Genomic DNA, 11,925 nt, shown 5'->3' with positions numbered 1-11,925 from the left:
ATTTTTTGTTTAATTAATTTAATTACTCCAAACAAATGCCCACAGATTTTAAAACAATATTTTCGAATATTTTCAACACACTGAACACAAAATCACTAAACCACACCTTCACTGTCCAAATCGATCAAACTGAAATTCCAGCACCTTATAATCCAAATACCGCCGGAATTTTGTCGTCAAATCATCAAAACTGTCTAGCACATCCATCTTTTGCTTGAGATCCGCACTTGTCAGCGCCGACTCCACTACTTTTAATGTATCTTTTATCATTCCGGCGAAAGACGCAGCATCTACCTGCTTCTGCAGATAGAGCAAAAACTCCTTAAAGAACTTCAGCTGCACATTCAGCACCGCTTCCTCCTCCGGTTCCGCGTCGATCAGCTGCCACAGCGCCGGCGAAAATGTCTCCTGTATACCGGTGAAAGCAGTGTATTTCTGGTCGAAGTCATCAATTTTTACAGCACTCTCATAAGCTGGCAAGACCTTCTCAATTTCCTCAGCCAATGGACCGCTCACCTCCGCCATCAGCGTGCGCATGCTCCACTCTTGTACGCGTATATCCTCGTTGAGAAATTGCTCGTCGTACTGCAGATTTACATAAGACATAAACGACTGCCTTTGCTCCCCTTCGTACTCCAGTAGCTGCTTCTCCTCGACCAGCGGATCTTCGGCATTGGCGGCTTTTAAATAACGCGCCAACAGTTGCTCCAATTCAGTGGCATACTTCTCGTCGACATCCTGCTGAATACGTGTCAACCGACGTGCTGTGTAGCTCAGGTGACTGCTGATTTGCGCCTTCAGTTCATCTACGTCCACTTCAACCGGATTGCCGGCGATGCACTAATTGGTAGGAATACACTTTTTTCTCAATCTTATTTCATAGAAGTTTCAGTTGCTTCATACCTGCAGTGCGAGGATTATTTGAAGATTGATCAGGAGCAACTTTTGCCAAAGCATTGTGTTCACTTAACTTTCTATTTGCGAAGCTTATGGCTTACTGTTGCTGTCGAGGCACTCAAGCGTCTTAAAGTGCGTTTGACGTGCATGCAACCCAATTTTATTGAAAGTTACACGGTAAAAACTTATTTCAAAATCGTAGCTTTCGTAAGAAAATCAGCAAACGCTTAGGTCTAGGTCGGTAGCTAAGTTATTACTGACTTTCAGCATGCAAATCCAATTATTCGCAAACTTTGTTCTTCTCATTCGCAGACAGAGGTCTACATTAATCATTTTTTTGTTTCAATTCACTTGTCGGAATTTTCAATGACAATTGTAAGAGCAATGTACTAAATGCATATTTTGTGTAGGTAAGACAGCTTTGGCGAACCGAATTAATGCACGAAAAGGTTGTTCCAAAGACGAAAAATGTGAAATCGATGTTTCAAATATCACTCATAATTATAATTATCCCAATACAAGAAGCCAAACTGAATTTAAGATTGGTGATGTAGCGGAAATAACGGCATCTTTTACGATTTTCATCCCTGCTTACCCTTCCGACAGTCAGTTTGGAATCGACTTCGCCTTAACTGGCTGCCAGCACTTAAAGAGGTAGCTAGGAATACACTGGCTGTAGAACTTACTCGCTCTGTTGCAGCTTATAGACAGGTGGCGCCGAAGCCCCGTCTCGCGGTGGATCCCCACACCATAAAGGAGCCGCAAAGAGGAGAGATTTCTCAAAAGAAGATATTAGCAGTACTTTAGAGGAAGCTGCTAATCTATGTATCAGATTAGGGAGCGCATTGCATATAAATCGGTGTGAAAGAGTGGAAAACTCTTGGGTCACAGTACAAACATCAATTTATTGAACGCTCCCAACAAAACCTCTAAGAATATGAAAATTCCACTCGAGGTGGTCAACTCTCTTTAGTTACTATCGCTAACTCGCAATAATCGAATATATTGAACGATAGATTTAAGATCTACATGAGGCATGTATTACAAGAACCAACGCTTTCATAAGATTTTCCAAATTTTTGCATATATTTCTATTTATAATTAAAAATCAACATTTTGAACCACCCTATATAAATCTAAAGGAATAGCAATTAAATTGAGGTAATCGTCTCTGCGACCTACTAAGCAATTGCTGTGACTCAGTTCTGTCTGCTCCCTGAATTCAGAAGCTGCAAAGGCAAGTATAAAACCACTTAATGCAATTCATTGCTTGAATGAGATTAAAGAGACTTACTACAAATCGAAATGAGGGAAAATTTAAAATAAATGCAAGTTTAATTAAAATAAATGAAAAATGTTTTTAAAATCATTTGGAATATAACAGTACATTCCTCAATATAAAATAATAGTAATTCACTTTCCAGGTTTTCGGTCTTAATATAATTTCCGCACAGTGCATGAGACCTTCCGCCTTACACTTGCAAGTTTTATAAATACAGCCTATTTTCGAATTATACTAATTATTCGATTTGTAGTAAACTATGCAATCAAAAACACGCAACAGTCTGAGCACGCTCTCACAAATAAAGGCGCTTTTAAGATTCATGTTATGACATAACCAATTGCTTAATCAGAAATCATCCAACTGTATCCTAATATAATTTCTTTCATTAGATAAACAGTCAGAAACTCTGTAAGTGGTTCGATCACTTACAACTTGTTTGCGAATATTTATTTGTGTTTTTATTTAAGTGCCGCAAAACAGTCATGAAATTATAACATAGCTTATATTGCCTACATGGAAAATTGTGCAGCGAGAAAAAGCTGTCACTTTCATCTTGTGTGGCAAACACTACCGAAAGCAAGAAAATTACAGTAATTGGTTGACTTCAACAAAGATTTGGATGCAAAGTATAATGCTCATCTCTTAAGTTTTGATTTAATTACTACAGGTATAATAGTACTATTCTAAATACCAAAATATTCAAGCATCAATTAATGATCAACACAAATCAGTGTACGAGGGTTGCTTTTTATATTTCTGGATTAGAGAACATAAAAATATTAATCATCGAAAAATGCTTTTCTATATTTAATCCATTAAGATCTACTTTTATATACTTTTGTACGCCTTTGATCTAATTCGTGATTTGAGAATTTTTTGCCACTCTAATTGAGATGAGTCCAAAACATGCATAATGTACACATTAGCAGCATTTTCAGATATCGGAAAACATTAACATTTACCTTTACGCACGGGAATAAAAAGAAGTCATTCGGTGCCGCGTCAGGAGTATATGGTGAATGAAAAAAATTGTTCCCCAATTAAATGTTCATGCAATTATCAATGCATGCTAGCATCCTACAATTGTCTCAATCTTACTATAGGTCATATGATATCAGTTTGTGCAAAGCATCAAAAGAACAATAACTGACTTTGAGCAACTTTTAAAAAATTTGTCTTGGGGTGATCTCCGACTTCGATTCGATGCACCAAATCGTCAATAGGTACTGGACTTAGAAGGAGCTTCATCGCCACACAGTTAATTAAGTTCATCAATGCGCTGTTGCTGTGTTAATTCAAGTCGAAAGTTGTAAAAAATAATCGCGTAAGAATGTTTGAGACTTAATTTTATTTTTAGAGGAGATGAATATTTCAAGTTACTGTAAACAGCGCAAATAGCGCTCGTATGTCAAAATGTTCAGAGTAAGTGTAACATCAAAAATGGCAAAGCTTACGATAAAGTTGTGAGTTCCTAGATTGTAATACTTCTTCTTCCGCTTACGCGGTTATAGTCGGGTTGAAAACAGTGCGCCAATCGTTACTTCACTTCCTCCATTCACTTCACTTGGTCTTTCTAACGGAGTGGAGGTCTTTCTCTTCCTGTGCTTCATAGGCGAGTACTGCACAGAATACTTTCAGAGCTGAAGTGTTTTCGTTCATTCGGACGACATGACCTAGCCAACGTAGCCGCTGTCTCTTTTAGTTTGATGACAAGAGATATTTCGTCTTGTCCTCGTTCACTACTAGACCCATTTGCTTCGCTTCCTTCTCAGGAGAAAACAGAACTAACAACACGGATATCACCAGCAGCTGCTCACTCTTATGGAAGATGGTACATTCTCTATTTAGTTATGCAACTAGAATTCTTTTCTCCAGCAGTAGATTGAAAAATCGCACGATAGAGAGTCGTCTTGCCTGAAACGTCGTTTGGTTTCGAACGGCTTGGAGAAGTACTTCCTGATCCTGACGGAACTTTTGCTATTGCTCAATATCAGTTTACACACCAAACGGTCCAATAATATGCAAAAATTGACAAATTGTTAATAAAAGCTGAATTTATTTAAAATTGTTTGGTGGTTTTAGCTTGCCAAAACTAGTTTTTAGATCAGATCAAATGCTGGTAGATAAGCTCTAAACGAATATCTTGAGCATTTGTCGGCGTGTAATTATACAAGCAATTTGAAAATTGTAGTTTTGTGGATGAAGCGTTTGAAGATAGGCTACTGGAGCTCTCTAAACTGGTCGCGTAGAATGTATTCTCATAAGAAGAATTAATGGAAAGAAATTCGAGATTACGATAAAGTTGTGAGTTGTCACTGAATAATTTTTTGGTGGCTGGTACCATCTCTCAGGATCAATAAAAATCTGCTATTACTGGCTATTTAAACAATCTTGTTGTTCATATTAACTGCATGAGTTACGAGGAATTATGCTACAGCTAATTTAAATAAATAAAATCAATGAATAGTGTATGAGGAGAAATTTCGTAAATCTTCCAGAATTTATAATCGACTAACAAATAACTATAGCAAAAGAAATAAACAAAATTAAAACAGTTTTATCGAATTGTGTACTATTTTGCATAATTAAAATTCAGATTGAGACAAATAACCTTATATATACAAGCCTCCTAAGAATCACTCAAACCATGCAAACTTAAGGAAATAAACAAGTTAATATTCTAGAAAGGAAAAATCAATAAAAGATAAATGGATAAAAATTGTCTGATCAGTAGCAAAGCTTGTCTAATAAGCATAAAGACTTGTCTAAGCGTCTCGCAATTAGCAGTTAATTCGTAAGACGAAAGCGTTTGTATGACTGCATTAAAACTAGAAGCAAACAAACAATAAAAAACAGAACAACAATTATTTCATTTAGCAATATGCTTTTCCAATTTTTATTTTCACACGTACGCCAATAGACAGGTCCATTTTACGGCACACATTCTTCTTTCATTTTGTAATAAATTAAATTTACGATTACATACAATTAGTTCATAGAATACTCAATAGACGAGATGAGACATCTATTGCTTTTCAATGTATTTTTCTCTCAAGTAGTTGAAGACGTCCTTGTTTTCGGAGTTGGTAACTTCGAAGTAAATCTTTTGCTTGTCTTCCAAGGTGGCGGCAGCCAAACCACCTTCAGCCTTAACCTTCAAAGCGGCAATTTCATCCTTGTGCTTGATATCGGCGTCAGCGAGCAAATCGTCAAAGAATTTGATGGCAGCGTTCAATGATTTTTCGATTTCTGGCAAAGTTTGCTTCTTCAAGAATTCTTGGAAACCGGCACGATGATCCTGGGTGAATTTCAAGTAGCTTTCCACCTTTTTAGCGGCATCAGCTTCCTTGGCGATAGCGTTCAAGTTTACGATGGATTTCTCAATATCAGCCTTGAATTCAGCGGAATCGGATTTTGGCAACAAAGCCTTATAGAAGTCGAGGGAGTTCTGGATTTCACCATCAACATTCAATTCCTGCAATTTCTTGTGCAAATACTGATTGAATTCTTCGGGGAAAGTGCCAGTCAGACCATCCAAAATGGTGGTCTTCGCTTTGCTGTCGGTCTCCTTGAGCGCAGCCTCGGTCTGGGCGATCAATTTTTCGAGATTGGCCTTGTGTGCCTCATCGACTCCGGCGAGGATCTTGTTGTATCCGTCGAGGTTTACACGCAGATCAGCATCGATCGCTTCGACAATGCTGGCAGCGAAAGACAACTATTGGAAAACGAGAAAAGTACCAAATATACGCCGTTAATTGATTGCTTAAATCCACTTTGCAATGTCCAGCAGCTTTACTTACCTGTGCGCACACAGCGACGCAGAGTAGTGCAGCAAGGAAGAATTTCGACATTTTAGTTTATTATTATTAAGTACGTCCACACGCTTGACCAGCTCAATTGAGACTCACAATCGATTGCGCAGCCGCCGCCTCTATTTATACCTACAACGTCGCGGTGCCGGCGGCTATAAACTTTATTTTTGTATCTTTGTACTCATATATTGTGTCGCTACTGAGAAATCGTAGAAGTAAGAAAACAAACTGTTTATTCTGCCAAACTGTGTATTTTCGAGATCGGCACGGCTCTAAAACGCTCTTACTTAATTTTTGCGGTTTGTTTGTTCTCCATTTTATTTTGCACCGCTTGTTTATTTTTTTCTTTTGCTGCTCATTTACATATTCATGGCACTATAACTTCTGAAGTTTTGTGAATATTATTATTGTGATGAACATCGTTTTTTCTAGTACATACATACATATGTAAGCGCATTTAAATTTGTTTTGCTATAAAAAGCCCGAATTGTAAAACCCCCGGAAAAAGCTGAAACTACACGGTATAAAATCGATAGTTTTGTTTATTCTGGATTCTACTAACTACAGCTGAAACTCTCTTCTTCTCAAGCTCTCTTTAGTTTTGACAAGATTCGCGGTAGACTTCACTTGTAACTAACCATTTTTTTCTTTTCGAAGTTCGTAACAACTTCACATGATTCCTTAGCTCTTCTCACCTAGTTCAGAATTTTTGTCTAATCGAACAATGGATGATGCAAGAAGAGGTATATTTTCAAAAGGCTTTTTTGACAGATCACCCATGAGTTGTGTCAAGCTGTCACATTATTCAGTATTGTTTTTTATCACTGAACGAAAATTCCCGTTCTGTAAAGAATGCGTTTCGCGGGCTTAGCTTAACTTATGATCAACATAATCGTCCTCGGTATAAAACGACTTGTCGGATTTTACGTCAAGAACTTAAACGGAAAGCGTACAAAATACAGCTTGTGCAAAAACTGAAGCCCATCGCAACCGACATCGCTTCGGTGTATGAGCAAATCCGAGCCAAATTTTGTTCAGCAAAGATACCCATTTCTTGCTCAATTGGTATATAAACAAGCAAAATTACCGCGTTTGGAACGAAGAGAAACCTAAAGAGATTCAAGAGCTGTCAGTTCATCCAGAAAAAAACGTTTTGATGTGGTTAGTGGGATTATAGGTCAATATTTCTTTTAAAATGATGCCGCTGAGAAAGTAACCGTCAATGGCGATCGCTTTCGCGACATAATGAACGACTATTTGACGACTGAAGTTGAAGCTCGTGATCTCGGTGACATTTGATTTCAACATGACGGGGTTACGAGCATTTTCCACACAACGCATCAATCAATGATTTATGGAGAGATTGGCAACCAAGATGGAAGAAAACATCACGCATGTCACTCGCCAGTTACCACTCGCAATGCTCGAACTAGTAATCGAAAATTGCATTCAGCGGATGGACCATCTGAGACGTAGCCGCGCCCAATATTTCAAAAGAATAATCTTCAAAAAATAATTTGGATAGAATGTACTTTCGACAGATAATGAACATTCTTCTTTAAATTTAAATTTTTTTTTTTTTTTTTCAAAAAAGTTGGCAATCTCGAAATGGATCACCCTTTACAAAGAAAAACATATTTACTCTTTAATCTTTATAAATATATTGTATCCTATTTCGATACTTGAAGAAATTAGAAGTGACAGATCACACAATAAAACACCCATTGTAACCTAAAAAAAGAAAATACCCAAAGTACAGCCAATCCGTGTTACAAAACTATAAATATTACGGCCCTAAAATCTTTCAGCATGACTGAGAGAGTCCGATTAATGAGTATTTGTGTCATCATCTCTAGACAAATCGGTAACAATTTTAATTAGGTTATGGCAATTAATGACTTATAATAAGGAAGACTACGACTTCGGCGTGTATAGTAATTCAGGTGAGGCTTCGCAAGGGGTATTGTCTGTACCAGGAAAAGTATGCGCGTAATTGCAATACAATAAACATGATTGTAGTTAATTAATTCAATTAAATGGATAATATATTCAATTAGTGCAATGACTGAGTCACCACTGCAGTATTGAGGAATCGAATACTTTATTTTTGCTCAATTTTCTGTGAATAAATTTTTAGCAACAAAAAATCTAGTCTAGTCAGCTGAGCGGTCTAACTGGAGTCACTTAAACTTTCAAGTGTACTTTTACGCTTCTCATATCTATGTTTCTTTTTTTTATATACAGACACACAGCCATATGTACATATGTGCTGGCATGACAGCCAGGTATACTCGCATCAACTCACCGGCTCTAGCACTCTTCGCAGATAAATTAACACATAATTTCGTATGAATGTTGACCAATCGATTAGCATTTATAATTCAATTTTTTCCACTTCTGCGCGCACACAAAGCGTACATCGTTTAGTTCGGAACTTTTTTCTCTAGAAATCCTGTAAAAACAAATGTTTCGGCAATCAGAAGAAAGCCAATAAGCGATTTCGCTACAAAGACCCATATTGTTCGGCTCTAGCAGATTTACGAGCTATATATGAAAGTGTAGCTGGACATTGGCGCCAATTGGACGCCTTCTTCTATGAAACTATGAAACTGGTAGCAACAGCAACAACAGTGTACACGCGCTTACCGAGCTGTTTTGGTTCGCGGCTTTCGCGGTCAGTCATCTGTTTGCTGTTTTGATTTTATTTTCTTTATGGTTTTGGTAATGAATAGTAACAGCTTTTTGGGCTTGCGCTGGTGATGTTGTTAGTGGTGAAGTTAGGAGCACAACAAAGAATACGCGCGTCATCAACAGTAATGATGACGAGACAACAAAACCAATAATGTGTGGTGAATAATAATTCTTTAGATTTGCATAACAAATTTATAGATCTCGCTTGTGCACAATCATGTTTGTTCTAAAGCTACAGACATACTATACATATGAATATGTGGTATATTCTGATTTTTAAATTGTGCCAATTAAGAAAACCGGGCGGGAGATCACCTATTTCGCTTCTTGCTCAAGCAAAAGCACTTCGACCACAAAAGCCGCGTTTAAAAAGCGATTAAATAAAATAAATAAACACAAATGACCAATTGAAGGTTTTCATCGGAAAAATAAATAACAAATATATAAGTATATGTATTTGCACACAAGTGTATGTTTATTAGCACTTACTGCGGTTGGGTAGGCAATGTCATTAATAAGTCGGTTTGCATATATTTATGTATATGGGTGTATGTACATTAATCATTCAACATTAAAATTAGAAAACAAGATGATATGATTTATCTTACGGGTATGCAAAATTACAATAAATATTTTCTAATTACTTATACATACATATATAAACAAATTTTGCAGAGAATACGCAAAAATCTAAAAGTGTCTAGCTTGTTCTCCTAACCCGTTATGGTACTAGGTGAAAGCAAAGTTTCCCCGAACAATTATTGCCGAATTGACAGTACTTGTACATATGTGATCAAATTTAACCCGGACTGGTCCTGGTGGATCTAAACTGCGCTCTCAAAACAGAATCGATATCATTATTTCCCAGATTAGTAACCTTCTTTATGTTCGTCTAAAGCTTGAAGTGTACATATGTATGTATATCAATTAATGTGTACTCAGCATCTGTTTGCTTGCGACACTAAAGGTTTATCTGGCTATTTTTGCGTTAGGAAACAATTTACAGCGAGTTTGCTTTGAAATTTTGTGTTTCTAATGGAATAATAATCCAAGGCTGTTTGGGTCTTTTTAGTCAGGGATTTTTTTTACGTGTCGAGTTTCAGCCGCAGCGCACAAACCTGGGGTAAAATGTTTCACCTTCTCACTTTATTTCGCATGCTACCGGATGTTTTTGGCTACCCAGAGGATACTTAGTCTAAAACCGGTAAGAAACTGTCTCTATGCCGCTAAGTCTGAACTTGGTGTCCTCGTAAAGCTAATACCTCAATATAAGCTGACGTGGAGCAACATCAAAAGTTCCGTCAGGATCGGAAGCTCTGAGAGTATTCGACGCCCTACCTGACGGGGGAAGCAGAGGAAGAGGAAGACCGCCGATCCACCAGGTCTAATTTATCGCAAACACTTATAAATGAACAGCACAAAGCATTCAGTGAAAGTTGCAAAGTCACCAAAAACTTGTCTGTTTTAATGACGATAGCTACGAAAAGTAAAAAAAGAGTTTCAAAGTCGTTGTGTTAGCATGAGAAAAATACCAAAACATATCAACCTCTCTTATGGATTGACTCAAGACATTTTGGTTAATGTTGTGAGTATGAAGCGTTGCTGGATTAGACTAATAGTTTCGAAAGAAATGCTTGACAGGGCAGTAGAAGACCTTAAATTAATCAAATGAAAATGACGGTGAAACCGACGAAACCATAATTCGCTACAAGCAGACTATCCCATCCAAGACTTATAGCAAGTATTTGGAATATTTTATTAGCTTGTGAGCTTGTTTTGAAGACAATAATAAAATTTGTATTAAAAGACGAAAAAAAAAAAAATTTTTTTTTGTCCATCCGGGTCAAATTTGATCAGATGGTATATCATCAGTCTTACTCAAAAGTTCTAAAAAAACAAATACAGTAGCTAAATCAAGGTCTTAAAAATGTACCACACTTATTCATAATTCTTAGTCTTGTGCTGAAACCCTGACTCTTATTTAGTCTTAGTTCTACACCGACACTCACCGATTGATACATTTCCTCTGCTGAAAGCGTACACCGCCACCGCAACTACGTGAGCAATCACTCCACTTGCCCCAAGTGCCCCAGCGCGGGTAGGGACGTTGACGTGGACCAGCGCTCGGTCGCTTCGTGCTTGTCACTGCTGAGCTTTCGTTTGTCGTCAAATCGGACACATTTCCAACCGCTGTGCTCTGTGGTGATTCAGTGCTTGTCGTTGTGGTTGCCCTTACCGTGGTGGTTTTTATACTAACTACAATTTTAGGCGTCTCAGTCACAACATTATCGCTAATAATAGGCGCTTCGGGTACACTTGCCCCTCGCGCGATTGACGTAGTAACCGCGGGGACTTGAGCGCTGTTTGCTGTTATTGCTTTAAAATCATTTAAAACATTAATAGACTCTGTTGTCGGTTGCTGCATTGTAGTTGTTGCGGTTGTGGTTGTGGTAATGGCTGCCGCCGTGGTGGGCGTGGCGGCTAATACTGTTTGAACCTCGGTGCTGCCGATTGTAGTTCCAGCTGATGTTGTCTCTAGCTCCTTTGTTGTTGTGATCAATAGCGTTGAAGTAGTTGGCGTTGTTGTAGTAGGTGATTGCTGTTGTAAGTCTGTTGCCACAGCTTCGTTCTCTGGATAAACCTCATTTGCGCTCGTTTCAAGCCCTGGTTTCGGATAACGCCATAAATTTGCCATTTGGTAGTTAGATTTCGGATGATTCACGAGCAACGCTAACCGATTGCTCTTCTGTTGTTTTCGTTGGTTCAGCCATTCTTTGTGTTTCTGGATAAAAAGACAAAAATAGTGTAAGCATGTGAGAATAAAACAGGAAAAGCGGTAACTTATATTGGTTCGAAGCTATAATACCCCTTACAAATACAAACAATTCCTTGCAAAAACCGATTTTGATCGATAAGTTTGTATGACAGCAATGATGTACTGATCTGAACAATTTCATTGAAGATTTCCCTACTGTCTTAGGCAATAATCCATGCAAAGTTTCCTGAAAAAAACTCGTTAAATGAAAAAGATTCCCATACAAATTTATAAAGTTCCGACAAATAAGCGTCTTTTTGTGTTCGAAATTTGAGATCAACATCTCAAACAATAAGAGATATACATATATGTATATATACTAGTGGATCCAGCCACGCATTGCTGTGGTACATATCTTGTACTATTATTCATAGAATTATTTTTATACTCTCGCAACAAAGTTGCTAAAGAGATTATTATAGTTT

The 11,925-nt window shown here is 37.7% G+C and overlaps 3 protein-coding genes across 3 annotated transcripts in view; all 3 read right to left on the bottom strand.

Moving 5' to 3' along the window:
* Window positions 1-11,925, bottom strand: part of LOC108972621 (thrombospondin type-1 domain-containing protein 4) — a 101,823-nt gene that overhangs the window by 45,793 nt on the left and 44,105 nt on the right. Inside the window, exon 4 of the mRNA XM_018939272.1 lies at window positions 10,695-11,467. Within this exon, the coding sequence (XP_018794817.1) occupies window positions 10,695-11,467 (773 nt within the window). The remainder of the gene's footprint in view (window positions 1-10,694; window positions 11,468-11,925) is intronic.
* LOC108972623 lies at window positions 33-1,060 on the bottom strand. The gene is made up of 2 exons (XM_018939281.1): window positions 904-1,060; window positions 33-840 (listed from the first exon to the last, which is right to left on the bottom strand). Exons 1-2 carry the CDS (start codon window positions 955-957, stop codon window positions 109-111), a joined length of 786 nt encoding a protein of 261 aa, XP_018794826.1. The 5' UTR covers window positions 958-1,060; the 3' UTR covers window positions 33-108.
* On the bottom strand, window positions 5,047-6,106 carry LOC108972624. The gene is made up of 2 exons (XM_018939282.1): window positions 5,983-6,106; window positions 5,047-5,897 (listed from the first exon to the last, which is right to left on the bottom strand). Exons 1-2 carry the CDS (start codon window positions 6,031-6,033, stop codon window positions 5,208-5,210), a joined length of 741 nt encoding a protein of 246 aa, XP_018794827.1. The 5' UTR covers window positions 6,034-6,106; the 3' UTR covers window positions 5,047-5,207.

The sequence above is a fragment of the Bactrocera latifrons genome, unplaced genomic scaffold (genome assembly GCF_001853355.1).
Source record: "Bactrocera latifrons isolate USDA-ARS-PBARC rearing strain unplaced genomic scaffold, ASM185335v1 scaffold_41, whole genome shotgun sequence".
NCBI classification, from domain to species: Eukaryota; Metazoa; Arthropoda; class Insecta; order Diptera; family Tephritidae; genus Bactrocera; species Bactrocera latifrons.
Note: the sequence above shows the minus strand (reverse complement) of the source record. Positions and strands in the feature narration are given on the sequence as shown.